General features: G+C 33.5%; 1 protein-coding gene across 1 annotated transcript in view; it reads right to left on the bottom strand.

Annotated features, from left to right (window-relative positions):
- Window positions 1-17,974, bottom strand: part of ERC1 (ELKS/RAB6-interacting/CAST family member 1) — a 480,046-nt gene that overhangs the window by 303,536 nt on the left and 158,536 nt on the right. Inside the window, exons 9-11 of the mRNA XM_015598545.2 lie at window positions 4,392-4,529; window positions 2,964-3,104; window positions 1,891-2,031 (exon numbers count right to left, since the gene is read on the bottom strand). Of these exons, the coding sequence (XP_015454031.1) occupies window positions 1,891-2,031; window positions 2,964-3,104; window positions 4,392-4,529 (420 nt within the window). The remainder of the gene's footprint in view (window positions 1-1,890; window positions 2,032-2,963; window positions 3,105-4,391; window positions 4,530-17,974) is intronic.

The following is a 17,974-nucleotide window of genomic DNA, read 5'->3' as shown; positions in this document are numbered from 1 at the left end:
GAAAAGAATAGAAAAAAATAAATGCAACAAAGAGCTGGTTCTTTGAGAAGGTTAATAAAATTGACAAACCCCTGGCTAGACTCACTAAAGAAAAAAGAGAAATAAACAAATAAACAAAATCAGGAATGAAAGATGGGAAATTACGACTGACATCGCAGAAATACAAAGGATTATACAAGAATACTATGAAAAAGTATATAACCAAATTTAATAACCTAGAAGAAATGAACCAGTACTTAGAAAAATACAGCCTTCCTAGACTAAATCGAGAACTGGAAAATCTAAATAGACCGATCAGCAGTATGGAAATTCAAACAATCATCAAAAACCTACCAAAAAGTAGAAGTCCAGGACCAGATGGCTTCACCAGTGAATTCTACCAAATGTTCAAAGAAGATTTAATACCTATTCTCCTCAAACTCTTCCAAAATATCAAAGAGGAGGCAATACTTCTCAAAACATTTTATGAGGCAAATATTACTCTGATACCAAAACCTGCTAAGGATAACACAAAAAAAGAAAACTACAGACTAATATCTCTCATGAACACAGATGCAAAAATCCTAAATAAGATACTAGCGAACCGAATACAGCAACATATTAAAAAGATTATACACCATGATCAAGTGGGCTTCATCCCAGGGTCACAGGGATGGTTCAACATAGGCAAATCAATTATGTGATACACCACATAAACAAATTATAGAATGAGAATCATATGATCATATCAATTGATGCAGAAAAAGCCTTCAACAGGATACAGCATCCATTTATGATCAAAACAATTAACAAAATCAGTATAGAAGGAAAGTACCTTAACATAATAATGGCTATATATGACAAACCCTCAGCCAACATTATACTTAATGGTGAAAAATTAAAACCTTCCCTCTAAGATCAGGAACAAGGCAAGGCTGTCCACTATTGCCACTGTTATTCAATGTAACACTGGAGGTCCTAGCGAGTGCAATCAGGCAAGAGAAAGAGATAAAAGGCATCCAAATAGGAAAGGAAGAAGTCAAACTGTCACTATTTGCTGATGACATGATTCTCTATACAGAACCCTAAAGACTCCACAAGAACACTTCTAGAAACAATAAGCACATACAGTAAAGTCTCTGGACACAAAATCAACGTTCAAAAATCCATAGCATTCCTATAGTCTAATAATGAAGCATCAACAAAAGAAGTTGAAAAAATAATTCCTCATATAATTGCAACAAAAAGAATAATATACCTAAGAATAAATCTAACGAAACATGTGAAGGACCTATATAATGAAAACTACAAGATCCTATTCAAAGAAACTGAAGAAGATACAAAGAAATAGAAGGATATTCCTGTTGGTCACAAAAATCCATAGCATTCCTATAGTCTAATAATGAAGCATCAACAAAAGAAGTTGAAAAAATAATTCCTTTCATAATTGCAACAAAAAGAATAATATACCTAAGAATAAATCTAACGAAACATGTGAAGGACCTATATAATGAAAACTACAAGATCCTATTCAAAGAAACTGAAGAAGATACAAAGAAATAGAAGGATATTCCAGTGTTGGTCACTATCATCACTTCTAGGAAGCCTGATGCTAATGGAAAAAAAAATATCAGATAACTGAGATTTTTACATTGTGGTCTTATATTTCATCCATAAGGAAGTTGCATAATTTAATCTTCCCCTGAACTGTCAATTTTCTAAGAGTGTGGGGATTCTCAGGAGTAAAATAAAATCAGGTAAGAATTCTAATAGAATTAATCGAGGTATAAATGGTATTTTGAACTTTAGGAGATTATTACTCCATCAGTAAGTTATTACATATGAAAAATGGAGTTTTCTACTTTGTTCTTATTTAAAGCAAAGCAAGAAAATGGAAATTTTTTCTTTAACCTTTTTCAACTGTGATTCCATTTTCAGGCATTCCTCCTTTTTCTGCTCCAAAGCAATCTCTAGTGTCTTTAGCCGTGAGTCCTTTTTCAGTCCTGAGGAAGCCAGGGATGAAGCATGCTCTTTCAGATCCAAGAGTGAAGCCTAAAAGAAGCAACACATGCCTAGAATAAATACTAGATATAAACAAAACAGAGATTTAAATTTATTTTCTTGGTGGCTTGTACTTTTTTTCCATTATCGTATATTGACATATTTCCATTTCAAGAACATGAAATATAAAACTGCATTGTCTTTATCTTTCGAGTCCTAACTAAAATTAGGTGAATTCCCAAGAAATACCAACTGAATAATGATTTAATGAGTTCTATCAAAACATATCCATTCCCATAAAATAAATGGAAGTAGATCAAGTTTTGTGAATATAAGCAGTCGACCTCAGTAGCTACACTAACTTAAATATAAAATGCTTTTCCCTTTTAGAAGAAAAATTCTACTAGAAACTTTAATTTCTATAAGTCTTCTTAAAGATATTAGAAAGAAAATCCTGAGAATATCTCTAAAGCTCATGCATTATCTGATCATGAGGTATTAGGCATTTTGCTATTTAGGTCACATTAACAAGATTCTCCAAAAGCAGTATCAAAATAAATTAAGTCACCTAATTGGTCAACATTTAAGATTTCACTGTCGATGGTAAGATGTATTCTAAGAGCTTATTGTAAATAAATTGTTCCTCTTTTGCATATTCCTTTCATCTATCACCTTTCTTACCATAAGCACAAAACTTCTCCAAATGTAACTGACTTCTTTAAAAAGGATCGTTAAGAAGGTCATTAACGAGTAAGAAACCAACTCATAACACACTGAAAGAGATAAGACTTAGGATATAAATGATCCAACCTACTATGGCTCTGCAAAGCTTCCTTAAATATGCCTAAGTTCTTCTCAAAAAGCTTGCTATAGAATATTAAGAAAAATCTTCTATCAAATACTTTTTTATATGTATTATGCAAAAACCAACACACAATGCATTGACTAAGCAAACCAAATAATTCCATTTCAGTGATCTTAACCTCTTTCTCTGAGAGGTCGCCTTGCAATAGGCTGACTTTTTCTTTCAAGTCTTTAAGATCTTTTTTGTAGTTATCAATTTCCTCTTGTTTCTCTCTCTCATCTCTGTCCCGCTGCTCCTTTAAACGTTCAATTGTCCGCTCCTGATGAGAGAGCACATCAATACATGAGAAAATTCCTTTCATACTTTTATGACTGTAATTTAACTTTCAGATAAAATTTCACACTTCCATCTTCCATTCAAAAGACAGTGATAAGTTGCTAATAATTTACTTTTTAAAGAATTCATCCTTCCTATCTATCTTGCTATAACAAAGATCTGGCTTTGTTATTTTGATTTCCCTATGTTTCTTTGCACATTATCTCAACTAATATTAGATATCCCTAAAGTATGCATTCTTTTGGAATAATCCCATTTATTCAATTCCTAAGAAACCAAAAACTTTTATACATACACACATACACACACACTAAGAAAAATAAGTAACAAATATTTGTTCTTTATATATAATTAACATGTTGCCTACAAGGCAATGGATTTTTATATCACAATTTACGCAACTAAAAAAAGAGGAGGTTGGGAAGGTTATGATACGTTGAGTTTATAGCTTAAAGAAGGGTAAAGAAAAGAGAAACCACTAAAGCTTCTTTCTGTCAAAAGATACTCAGGAAGTCTGACAGTTAAGTAATTTAAGTATATTTCTGGGTATTTTTTCAGAATATATTCAGAGATCAAGCTTTGATGCCCGCAAGGCAGCCTGAAGCATTCTGAGTCCAAGAGGCTTAAGGAACAGTGACCTTATTCCTTTAAAAAATCCAGTTAAAATGCCTCACTAAGATTCCTTAAACTTCCTTTTAAGACATTAACACTTGTTATGCTGGGTCATTTTTTTATTTGGTCAACCATTCCTGAAAAACTGGGTTTGGTCATGAAGGCAAAATGAAGTAGCAAGGCCAAGACTAGAAAAACAGTATTACTGTATTAATACACAGTATTAATAACTAAAACCCACAAATACATTAGGTATCAATGTAGCATAGTAAAGGAGAACTAATTATACATTGCTTCTTGATGATCAGGAAATCTGATAGTCCTATATCCCCAAACTAACTGACATATAAATAAAAATAAGTCTTTCTTCACAAGATCATAAATGGAGAATACATGGTTAATTCTTTAGAAACTTCAGCCATTGCCCTCTAGTGTAGAATCCATCTCGCCTAGCAACATATGCTTAAATTGGCAAGAACGCAATGGATTTTCTTTCCCCTTACACTATATGTGTCAGAAATTGTATAGAGGACTCTTCCCTTTGGCCCAAAGGGATTTCTTCTGTCCTCTATATCCAAGTCTCATCACTACAGAAAATATTAAATTAATAAGAAAGCAGAGGAAATGCGTCTATGAACATTCTGGACCAATCACTCACTTTCTCTGCCAGGGCCTCCTCCAAAGTTGTCAAGGCAGTGTCGGTGTTGGTGGTGTCAGCCTGCAAGGACTTGACTCGTTCTTTCAAGCTGCTCATCTGCTTTTCCTTATCTCTAAGTTGCTCTTGAAGATTTTCAATCTGAGTGTGCATATACATTTAAGGGAGAAAAAAGGAAATTAAAATAAATATGAATAGTCAGAAGAAGAATTAATTTTAAGTTAAAAACAGGTAGATAAGGATTGTCTGTGAGTGTCTGTCCTAAAAATTATTTAATCTTAAAGGTTTCGGGACTGCATGCAAAACTTAAAACAAAGAATTTATAGCCAGAACAGAGAAAAGATACACACATGGGCTTGCGCACACACGCATAGACCCAACATACAGAGATGGAGATGGAGAAAGGAACTACGGAGAGGAAAACCATGAGAAACAGGATTACTTCCAAAATGATAGTGTAAATTCCAATAGGAATTCCTTCACAAAGAATCGAGGGAAGACAGAGAATGGAACAGCTAGACAGTAAGAAAAATAAATCAGCTGTATAAAGGAAAAATTGTTCTTAAATGCTAGTATTAAGTTAGATTTCTATATCATCTTTTTCCCAAAAAGCAAGCATTTTCAATGAAACTTCCTATTGTACTTCTTCATTCCTCCATACACATTTATATGCATTCATTTACTCAAAAAAGTATATAATGAATTCTCTACGACATGCCAGGCACTAGTGATACAAAGAAAAATTTTTATTATGTTATAAGATGGTAAGAGAACTCTCCATTATGCAGCTGAATCCAAACTATGGATGGGCTTGTGTGCCATCCCAAGAGGCACAAATGCTACTTTAGACAGATGGGAACCATTACAGATTTTTAAGTAAAGAAATGGTCTGGTTGGTTCTGTATTTTATATAAATAATTCTAATGGCTGAGAAAAGGAAATTTTAGGGAACTTGCTTAGAGATGTGGAAAACAATTAGGGGACTGTATTAATTCAGGTAAGAGATTTTGGGAGGCTAAATGAGAGAAGAGAGATGGAAAGGAAGGAATGGGTTTGAGAAATTGTGGAAGTAGCATGTTATCATTAGGGAGATTTAAGTACACATAATTAAAAATATTAAGCAAAAATATAAAGGAATTGGAGAGAGATATTCTTAACAAACAAAAGGAAAATAAATAAAGCAACTATACTAGAACTCACACACTTCATTCATTCATTAATTCAACATATATTTGAGCTCCTGCTATATGCCCGGCACTTTTCTAGGTGTTAAGGATATAGAAATAATCAAAACAGATAAAAATCCCTACCCTCAAAAGAGCTTAAACCTAATAGGATAGACAACAAATGAATTAATGAAATGAACATAGAATGTAAGATGGTGGTAAGTTCCATGGAGAAAAACGAAGAATATAATCATAGTCTCCTCTTGAGCTAATACTAATTAGCTGGTTTATTTTACATGATTTTCAGAAAGGAACATATGAGTGAAATAAGTCAGACAGAGAAAGAAAAATACCATATGATCTCACTTACAGGCGGAATCTAAGGAACAAAAAGAACAAACTAATCAAAAACAGACTCACAAATATAGAGGACAATTTGGTGATGGACAGAGGGGAGTTGGGTTGCGGGGCTGAGAGAATAGGGTGAAGGGTTAAAGAAGTACAAATTAGTAGTTGATAGATGGTCATGGGGATTGGGGAGCACAGCATAAGGAATGCAGTTAGCATTAATGTATTGGCCAGAAGGAGAGCCAGAGGAGAGAAGGAGCAATTAGGAGGATCGTTTTATAAATGATCTAACAGTTTATAAATGTCTAACCAATGTACTATATACTTGAAACTAATAAAATACAATTTAAAATAATAAAAATGATAAAAATAAAACTTCAAGATTCACACGCATAAAGTTGTGCATAACCAGATACCGCTCTTAGTAAAAGACAAATCTATCTCTAAAAAAAAAAAAGGCAACACAAATGCTATCTCCTTTGGGAAGACTTTCTTGCTCCTACCCCCTTAGATTGGGATGATCACCGTCTGTATTCCATCACACTTATATCCACATATACATACACCTTTACCTCCATTCTTTCACCTATCTATACATTTATCACATTTACCTCCACTCTTTCATCCATCTATACATTATAACACTAACCCCTAAACATCCTGCCACTTCGCCCCAGGTTTCCATCTTCATATCTGGCACACACACATCTACGATAAATACTGGTTAATTAGTGAGTAAATAAATAATATATAAGCTTGGACTTTTATAACTGTATTTAGGCATACACATAAACTCTTGCCAAAAAAGGAACTACAAAAAACCCAAGATCCAACCTTCAGATAATTTCCTGCATTAATCAATTTAGCATAAGTTCTTTGAGGGCCTGCTTCATTCCACAGAGGAAGGGAAAAGAAGATCCTGTCTAGAGTCAATGAGAATTCCACAAGCAGAACAAGTAAGAGAAGCAAAAAGAGTTGGCAAATTTAGAAAAGGGTTCCCTAAATACTGTAAGTCTTCGATTTTCTTTTTTTTTTAATTTTTAAAAATTAAGTTTATTGGGGTAACATTGGTTAATACAATTATATAATTTTCAGGTGTACATTATAATTTGACATCTGGATATTCTATTGTGTGTTTACCAACCAAAATCCAGTTTCCTTCAGCTACCATATATTTGATCCCCTTTACCCACTTCCCCCTCCCTACCACCCTATATTTGACCCCCTTTACCCCATCTACCTCTTTAACAAAGAAATGATCATACAGATGAACCACTAATAAGCCTGAAACGGATTCTAATCTTTTCAATGCCAAAAAAGTCCAAAGCCTGTCATGAGAGAAAAGACCATCACAGATGAAAAGCATTAGTTTTCCTTTAGTTTAATCAGACACTACTACTGGAATCTCATATGAATCAATATTTAGACTGATCTCACAACTAGCTGGTATATGAATGCTGGTATATGAATGAAGAGAATTTTGCCACTCAAAAATCTAGTATATACTCCATATACATACAGAATGCAATGCCCTGGGGTTTATATATTTAACCAGCTGTACAGGTCAACCAGTTGCTAATGATATAAACGTTATGCAAAGAAAAGATATAATCACGCTGTTGTTTAGAATTTCTTATCAAAAAAGAGCAGTATAAGAACCATTATTTAAAATAAAATTTCAAAGAACCAACCAAGTTTTATATACAAGAAAATAGATGTTTTATGAGCCCAGCTAATACACAAATAGCCATCATATGCATAATAAGGATAATACCCTTCTTTCTCCATCATTAGCATCTAAGAAAGAAATTAAGAAGCTAAATTGTTAACAATTCCACATGTATAATTTATATGTAGCCAAACTACTAAAGGCATCCATTTTCTTTGCTGGCAAAAACTCTTCCTGGTAATACTTAGGTGCAAAAGCTGCTAATCTAAGTAAAATCCCCATTAACAAATTCTCCCTAATCTACTTTCTTCTTCAATTACCCAGATTGCATGTTGGGCTAGAGAGGAGAAAAAGGATGGCTACTCTTGGACTCCTATTTACTTCTAAAGAGAAGGAATAAACACACCATAGTGAAAGAACTGACAAAATGAAGAAAAGGCAGTAGACACTACTAATATAGCCTCCTTTGGACATGTTGCTGTCAGTGAGCAAGACTTCAAATAGATAGATATGTGTAAACTATCTGCACAAGCATCGAATAAACCCAAAAGATGCTGTGAGAGGAAAGGTGTGTAAAAAAATACTTTTCCTCCATCCAGCTTCATGATGGATAATAGTTGAGCCCTACTGAAAGGTCCTACTACATATCTTCACTTTGTTTGTGATTCGAAATTGTGCTTTTTTCATCAAAGATTTCTGGGTTTATATGTGTTGCTAACTAGCTGGTATATGAATGCTACCATATTATTATTGCCACTAGTCTTTTCTTTTTCAGTAATCTAATACTGATGCTGTTCCTCCTGATAGCCCCATATCATTTCAGTATTTATTATACAATATATATATACAATTTATAGTGAAGATCTTATTCTATACCAAGTTTAATTATCCACATGATCTGAAATATACAATTTACAAAATGTTTTGACAACTAAGAGAAAAACTGGATCCATTATGCACATACTTGAATATTAATGACAAAGATGACTGTTTGGAATCATGTTAAGTGGAAAAATACTCCTTTAAATATGCTCAGGATATCTACCAAAAAAACACCTTCATTTTGTAGAAACAGAAAGCACAGAATCCCTAAAATCACTATATGATACCAATAACAACAAAAATAATAATAATGGTGTTAGTGGAGGAGGCAGTGATGTTAACAGGAACCACTAACACTTGAAAAGACAGTAGTATGTATGTGACAGGCATTTTATGTAAACAACTCTTTAAGCCTCACCAGAAAATTAATTACTAGGCAATCTATCTCCAGAACCCTAATCTTAATCACTATAAGTAATGTTTTCTGATGGAAAAAAAATCACACAAAGATAACTCAAGCTTTTTTCCATAAACTATTTCTTATTATTAAACAGCATTTATTAATAAACATAGTAAATTATTATTATGGTCACTTATATTAAAATGTTATCCCTACTGAAACAAGGAATGAAGGTTGGAGGTACCAAATCACTGCAAATACAAAAGTACATCTTCCAAGGGAGGAACATACATCCAAACACAATATCTAAAGCTGGTGAGCAAAGCCAAAGATATTTGGTATCAGGATTTCAGTATCATGATATTATTAAAATTGTCTGTTTAGCCTGACTTTCAAGGGGTAGAAGTAAGCCAGTTTATTAATATACATGGACTACAGAGCATGTGACAGTGAAATAGCTAAAAAGCCTTCCTTCTTTTACTTAAATAACTTATTTTTAATAACAGTGAAAATTAATAAAATGATTATTGCAGAAAATGATACATTTTACAATTTTATGGGTTTTCTTCCTACTTCATGCATACCTCGTCTAATATAGAAAGAAATCATTAAGTACCTATTAGTGTGTATTCAATTTCTGTATGAGTGAAGTTTTGGAACTGGTGTTTATTCCATATATCTGGGTCCTTGATAATAAATAGGGAGCGGAAGGATCAACCGGATTTACACAGACAGTTTATTACCACAGAGAAGAACTAACAAAAAGGAATTCAAGAAGGAAATATTTTTTAAATAACTATTTAGAGAAAGAAGACATTTTCTTTACAATGACCTCTCTAATCATAATATAGTTCTGTTAAATGGGTTGGAAAGAAATAGAAATAACATTGTATTATATAGAGCCTTTCTTCTCCTCCCATAATGTATTTTACAAAGAGAGAGAAAAACCAATGAAACCAGCAGGAGACTAATACCAAAAGTATGGTACATGTGAATTCATCTAATCTGCATACCAATCACACATTGGCATAGATTTCTTGACATTTTTTTGTTTTGGTTTGTATCAGCATTGCCAGTTGTCAAAAACTATCATGTTTCAACATGGGTGATTTATTCCTAATCAAGTAAGGCTGATTACTCTGCCTTTGAGGCCCTAATCATTGGCAAAAGGTAGAAGATACTTCGTCTAGGATACAATTCTAAGGACAAGGAAACCCAAACACTTCTTATAATCACCTGGCTACTTTAAACATCATTTAAAGAATTTTTTTAATGATGCCTCCACAGTTGTTCTAAGCAGCCATAAGCATCAAACTTATTGTGTGAAACGAGACAGTCAGAAAGGCTCTGACCTTTGCCTTCTTGGTTACTAACGCCTTTCAGTAGCAGTGGTAGAAGTACCGTCTGGATAAACTAACTGGTCATTATCAGCTGGCAAAGAGAGATCTACAATAATTAATAGACTCTAAAAAAGAGAAAACTTACCAAGTTTCCTAATTTCTAGGCAATTATTTTTCTACCAATCTATACTCTGGGAAAATGTACAAACAAGGCATGACTGTCATTTACCAAAATGAGTAGGTTTGCCCAGGCTATTTATATTGGCCTCTAAATTGCACTTGTCCAATCATGTGTTTCCAATGATCAGAAAGAAGACACAAGAGTAACAAAGTCACGAGAAACTCTAAGCAATGGTTTAAACTCAATTTAGGTTTTTAAAAGCTTCTATATCTATACTCTCAACTAATATTTATGATCTTTAATAAGCCCAGCAAAGATTTCGATTGACAACCAGTTATTTCTTTGGTTGAGTTTTCCTTTCAATTCTGCTATTCTGTCATCATGTAAGTCAGCAGTCCCCAACCTATTTGGTCCCCGGAACCAGTGCTCCTATGAGAATCTAATGCCTGATAATCTGAGGTGGAGCTGAGACGGTGATGCTAGTGTTGGGGAGTGGCTGCAAATACAGATGAAGCTTCATTTGCCTTGTTCCTAACAGGCCACAGACCTGTACTGGTTTGTGGCCCTGAGATTGGGGACCCTAGTGTAAGTGATGGAGAGAATTACTGTAATGAATAACAGCTAATTATGTCACATTGGGCAAGTTATTTGATCTTTCTAATTACTTTACTTGTAAACAAAAGACCACTAATATTCTTTTCAATTCTAAAATCCTTATGATAGGAAAAATGAGAACATCTGAAAATTAATAAACTTTGTGAGAGTACTACTACATTTTATATTAAAATCTGTTCAAACTGAACTACATAGAAAGTGTAGGTATAACCTTGAGGAAAATAAATTCAGAGTCCACTGTTCCCAATAAATTTTATTAGTTGCTGAGAGAGGAAATAAGTTACTTAACAGACCTGCTCATAGGACAAATAATGGATCTAGGGACCTTTTACATTAAAATAACTGAATAACATGAAGCAAAAACTAGTGAGAGTAAAGGTCATTCACTACCAGTCAAAATCTGTTTGGTAGACAATTATGGAAATACTTCTTTTTATACCTGACAGATAGATATATATAAGAACCTGACAGACCTTCCTGTTCTATAATTCCTCAAAAAACAAAGAAGATCCACTGATCTGAAATAGCAGTCCTTCTGAGGCAGCAGCAATGGTCAGACTGCACTTAGAACCTCAATTCACATCATCTATACGAATGGCATCCCTTCAAGTTGTACAGTAACAATGGCTATCTAGAGTCTTAATAGACATAATAGTTCACTACATTTTAGTGATGAAAGAACTCGGTATTTTTAAACAACTAAAGCAGACACACTAGGCTTAGTTTTAGGGAAAAAGCAACCACTATTTTTTTTATTATTTATTAATAATAACAAAGTCAATAAAAATCAAATACATAACAATAGGAGGCTAAATAAATTAAATATAATCTATCCACTGGCTAGAATATTATGCAACCAGTACAATTCACATACTTGAGGATTAATCAAAGATTTGGAAAATTGTTTATTATATGCAATGACATGAAAATGAAAAGTTATCAAAATGTACAATAGTATCCCAATTTAAAACAAGGAAAATTTTATTTTTACATTTAATTTTCCTCATTATTGCTTTTCCATATTTTTCAAATATTTAGAGTGAACATAATCATTTCAACAATAATTATAAAACAGTCATTTTCTAACCATTAAGAAATCTTAGGATTTATGATAAGGAATATAATCAGGATTATGGTAGGAAGGATTCTCTTATCATATGGACCTATCAATATGGGAAGTCTCTAAGGGTTTCTGTGGAGCATGTAAACAACTCTATCTAACTCATATCTTTCACAGGTTCGCACTGTGTGACCAAACAAATGAAACTATCAGAGACTTAGGGATTTTCTACAGTGCCAAAGAAAGACTGGGAGACAACAAATAAAATCAAGGAAACCAAGACTTTCAAAATCTACTTGAAACATAAAGTTTGAATGGAATAGAAATGGGGTGCTTGACACATTTAAAATCTAATTCAAGTTCATATAAGTTTTTACTTTAGCCAGGCCTACTTTTATGGCCCAAAGCTACCTTGGACTAATATTCAACCCTAGTGTGACAAGGCTAAGATTCTGAGGAGGTGGACCTTGAGACAGATTTTACTGTGCAAAAAAGTTTATTAGAGGGTGCTCTTGGGATCAATATTGGTGGAATGGAAGAGTGGGAAGGGAAGCAGGACTGTGCAGAGAGAAATTCAGTTGTCGCAAAGTCCCAAAGAATTCAGACAACCCCATGAGGAGCTTTGAATCTGGGATGACCTTTCAGAGTTGTCCCAAATCAGGGCAACAGATTAAAGCCCGTATGGATCAGTCGCTGGATACCAATGGGAAGGGGAATGCCATTGTGCAAAGCAGGTCTCTTCAGTCAAGGCAAACTTCATCGAAGCTAGCACTACCAGCATCTGGGGGAATATGTCCTTCAACCCTTGATGGGGATCTGGGTCACTCATCACAGCATCCATTATGCCAGCAGCTATATCTTTTTTAGTAACATGAAATCATAATTTACCCTTAATTTATATTGTATCTGAACTGTATACATAATTTTATGGCTTTGTAACACCTAGAGATCCTTGAATCCCAATGCGGTTCTTTTACTGTTAGAGGGCATTTTTAATCAGGAGTTCACGGATGGCCTTTAAAGTGCTGTGTATGACATCTCAGTCCACATAAATAAGTTATGTGCACTTTTTCACAGAGAGAGCCCACAGTTTTCATCAGATTGTCAAAAGGGTAGGAGAAGTTAAAACTCATTAATCAGGGGCATTCTTTTCAAATACCCAAAATGTTGTTTAAAATGAAGATCTACTTCACTTAAAATTCCTTGCTTAACTGCTTTATAAAAATATTGTGTTACCAAATTTGCTGTGTATAAAATAAGAGTTTGGCCTGGGTGGGATGCAGGAAGAAAAGGACCAAACAGTTCCTTATCAATATGCAGTGGAAGCTCAAGAATCTTACAAAATTTGGTACAATTTCCTCAGTAAATTTGGATGGTTTTTCTGATCTGAAAAACTCTAGAAAAAAATAAGTGTTGGAAGAAAAAAGTAAGGAGGTCTGGCAAATTCCAGGAGGATAAAACAGATAAAGGACAAAATACACGTCTGATGCTTGAAGCCATTTTCTGGTTAAGGTGAGCATACTGGTGTGGCAGAGAGAAGGAAAAGCACAAAAAGCTACATCAAAGTTTGATTTAACAACTTCTTCAAGTGGTTAATTATTTCAACTTCTCAGCTAGAGTTGACAAGTACCTGGGCATCTATCCAAACAGCCATTCCCACAGGTGAGAATGAAATGCAAGTTAATTCATGTCAAATTATAAGCAGTTTCAAGCAGAAGAAAATATTGACCTTGCTTCAGAACTTTGATCAAGCTTTTTTTTTTTTCCAAATCCTTGTCCCTTTCTAGATACTTATCTAGATATTTATTGCTTTGACATATTCCTGCTACAAGGTCTCCTGAAATACCACTAAGAACAACCTTTGTCACAATAGGCATCTGACCCTTCCATATTCACTTGTTATTTACCATTTTTCAAGTTTAAAATGTGTGTTCAGTCAAAACAGAAGTCAGGGCACTCTGAACTAGAGCTTATAAGACTCTGAAAATATTAATATGGCATATTATCAACAGAAAATTATGCAGATAAACATAAATCCTCAAATGACTCACTAAGTTACCTAAAAGATTGAATATTTTAATAAGGGTCAGAATTACTTCTATGTTGTACAAAGTATTACAATATAAACCTCTGAATAGTTCTTATTTATATTATACCTTAGCACTCTAAAATAAAACATTTACGTAAAGATTATGTTCTCCCAGGTTCAGTCCTATGATAAGGTTGCCTCCATGATAAGGTTTGAAGAACAACTTTTAACATTTCCCCAAGAAAAAAATGCAAGGCTATTTAAAAACATACCCATCCTTACCAAACATTCAAAGAAGAATTAGCAGCTATTCTCAAACTATTCCAAGAAATTCAAGAGAGAAGGCTCCCTAATTCTTTTTACAAGTCCACCATTACCCTGATTCCAAAACCATACAAAGACAATATAAAATAAGAAAACTATAGGCCAATATCTCTTATGACCATTGATGCAAAAATCTTCAAAAAAATATTAGCAAACCAAATTCAGCAATATGTTAAAAATATCATACACCATGACCAAGTTGGATTTATTCCTAGGATTCAAGGTTGGTACAATATCCACAAATCAATTAATGTGATATACCACATTAACAAAATTGAAAGATAAAAACCATATGATTATATCAATAGATGCAGAAAAAAGTGTTCGACAAAATCCAGCATCTATTTATGATAAAACTCTTAGCAAAGTGGCAATAGAGGGAACATACCTCAACATAATAAAAGTCATATATGACAAACCTACTGCTAACATCATACTCAATGGGGAAAGGCTAAGAGCGTTTTCCTTAAGATCAGGAACAAGATAATGATGCCCACTTTCACCACTTCTGTTCAACATTGTACTGGAAGTCCTAGCTACTGCAATTAGGCAAGAAAGAGAAATAAAAGGTATCCAAATTGGAAAGGAAGAAGTAAAACTGTCAGTATTTGCAGATGACAAGATACCATATATAAAAAACTCTAAAGATTCCACCAAAAACCTATTAAAACTGATAAATGAATTCAGTGAAGTAGCAAGATACAAAATTAATATTGAGAAGTCGGTTCCATTTTTATACCAATGATGAACTATCGGAAAGAGAAATTAAGTTAACAATCCCATTTACAATTGTATCAAAAACAATAAAATACCTAGGAATCAAATTAACCAAGGAGGTAAAAGACATGTTCTTGGAAAATTATAAGTCAGTGAAAAAAAGAAATTGAAGAAGATACAAATAAATGGAAGCACATACCATGCTCATTGGTAGGAAAAATCAACATCGTTAAAATGACTATACTACCCAAAGCAATCTATAAATTCAATGCAACCCTTATCAAAATATCAATGGCATTTTTCAGAAAACAAGAACAAATAATCCAAAAATTATATGGAACCATGAAAGATCCCGAATAGCCACTGCAATCTTGAGAAAGAAGTACAAAGTTGAAAGTATCACACTCGTGATATCGAACTATACTACAAGGCTATAGTAATCAAAACAACATGGTAGTGGCATAAAAACAGATACACAGATCAATGGAACAGAATAGACAGCCCAGAAATAAATCTACATCTATATGGTCATTTAATCTATGACAAAGGAGGTAAGAATATACAATGTAGTAAAGATCATCTCTTCAACAAATAGTGCTAGAGAAACTGGACAGATACATACAAAAAAATAAAACTAGGCCACCTTCTACACCACATACAAGAAATTAACTCAAGATGTATTAGACTTAAATGTAAGACCCAACCTTAAAACTTCTAGAAAATATAGGCAGTAAATGCTCTGAAATTGCTCTTAGTAATATTTTTTCTGATCTCCTTGAACAAAGGAAACAAAAGAAAAAATAAATAAGACTACATCAAACTAAAAAGTTTTTGCACAACAAAGGAAACCGTCAACAAAACGAAAAGAGAACTAACTGAATGGGAGGAGATATCTGACAAGGGATTAATACTCAAAATTTATAAAGAACTCCTACAACTCAACAACAAAAAAACAAACAATCCAATTAAAAATGGTCAGAAGACCTAAACAGGTATTTCTCCAAAGAAAAAATACAGACGGTGCTTAACATCACTAATCATCAGAGAAATGCAAATCAAAACCATGATGAGATATCACCTCATACCTATCAAAATGCCTATCATGAGTAAATCAAAAAACAAGTCTTAATGAGGATAAGGAGAAAAGGGAACCACTGTACACTGTTGGTGGGACTGCAAATTGGTACAGCCACTATGATAAACAGTATGGAGGTTCCTCAAAAAATTAAAAATAGAACTACCTTTCGACCCAGCAATTCCACTTCTGGGTATTGGTCCAAAGAAAACCGAACACAGTTTGTAAAGATCTATGCACCCCTATGTTCACGCAGCACTATCCACAATAGCCAAGACATGGAAGCAACCAAAGTGCCCATCAATAGAAGATCGGATAAAGAAGTTATGGTACATATATACAATGGAATATTACTCAGCCATAAAATTAATAAAATCTTACCATTTGCAATGACATGAATGGACCTCAAGGGTATGGTGCTGAGTGAAATAAGTCAGACAGAGAAAGACAACTACCACGTGATTTCACTTATATGTGGAATCTAAGAAACAAAAGAAATGAACAAACTAAACAAAAAGAGACTCACAGATATAGAGAACAACTGGTGATTGCCAGAGGGAAGGGGGGTTGGAGAGCTGAGTGAAAAAGACGAAAGGATGAAGAAATACAAATTAGTAGTTACAAAACAGTCACGGGGATACAGAGTACAGCATAGAGAATACAGTCAACATTATTGTAATGGCTGAGGGCAGTGCCAGATGGATGCTAGAGTAATTGAGGGGATCACTTCATAAATTATCTAAATGTCTAGCTATTGTACTGTATGTCTGAAACGAGCAAAAAATATATATATATATACACACCCATCCTTATCCCAGAAATGCAAGGCTGGTTCAACATACAAAAATCAATGATTATAATGCAGCATATTAATAGAATAAAGAACGAAACCACATGCTCATCTCAATAGATGCAGAAAAAGCATTAGACAAAATCTAACACATTTCATTATAAAAACTCTCAATAAACTAAGAATAGAAGAAAACATCCCCAATCTGATAAAGTGAACACCATATTTACCAGTGAAAAATGAAAGCCTTTCATTTAAGATAAAGAATAAGATAAGGATGTCTGCTCTCATTACTACTATTCATCATTGTATTGGACGATTAGGGAAGGGCAATTAGGGAAGAAAAGAATATAAAGGCAGCCATACTACAAATGGCATAACTTTATACATACTAAGAAAATACTAAAGAATCCACTAGACACTATTAGAAGCTAACAAAGAAGTTTAATAAAGCTGTAAAACACTAGATCAATATTCAAAAATCAGTTGTATACTAGATATGAAAATCTGATAATGAAATGAAAACAAATCGATTTTAACAGCATCAAAAATAATAAAATATTAAAGAATTTAAAGAAGTGCAAGACTTGTAACCTGAAAACTAAAAGGAAAATTGATGAAAGAAATTAAAGACAACACAAAGAAGTTAAAAGACAACCTGTGTTCAATTGAAAGACTTGATGAATATTCCTCAAACTGATGAAGAGATTCAGTGCAATCACTATCAAGTCCAAATGTCTTTTTTACATAAATGAACACACTAACCCCAAAATTCATATGGAATTACAAGGGACACCCAAAAGCCAAAACAACCTTGAAAAGGAACAAAGGTAGAGGATTCACAATTTCCAATATCAAAATCTACTTCAAAGCTACAGTAATCAAGACAGTGTGGTATACGGCACATAGACATACAAATTGATGAAACAGAAACAAGAATTCATAACTGAACACACGTGTCTATGGCCAATTGATTTTCAGCAAATGTCCCAAGACGAATCAATAGGGGAAAAAGAGTCTTTTCAACAAATTGCTATGGGATGATTGAATAACCACATGCAAAATAATAAAGTGAGACCCTAACATTATACCATCTACAAAAATTAACTT

The sequence above is a fragment of the Pteropus alecto genome, unplaced genomic scaffold (genome assembly GCF_000325575.1).
Source record: "Pteropus alecto unplaced genomic scaffold, ASM32557v1 scaffold76, whole genome shotgun sequence".
NCBI classification, from domain to species: Eukaryota; Metazoa; Chordata; class Mammalia; order Chiroptera; family Pteropodidae; genus Pteropus; species Pteropus alecto.
This window is presented reverse-complemented; position numbering and strand designations above follow the sequence as displayed.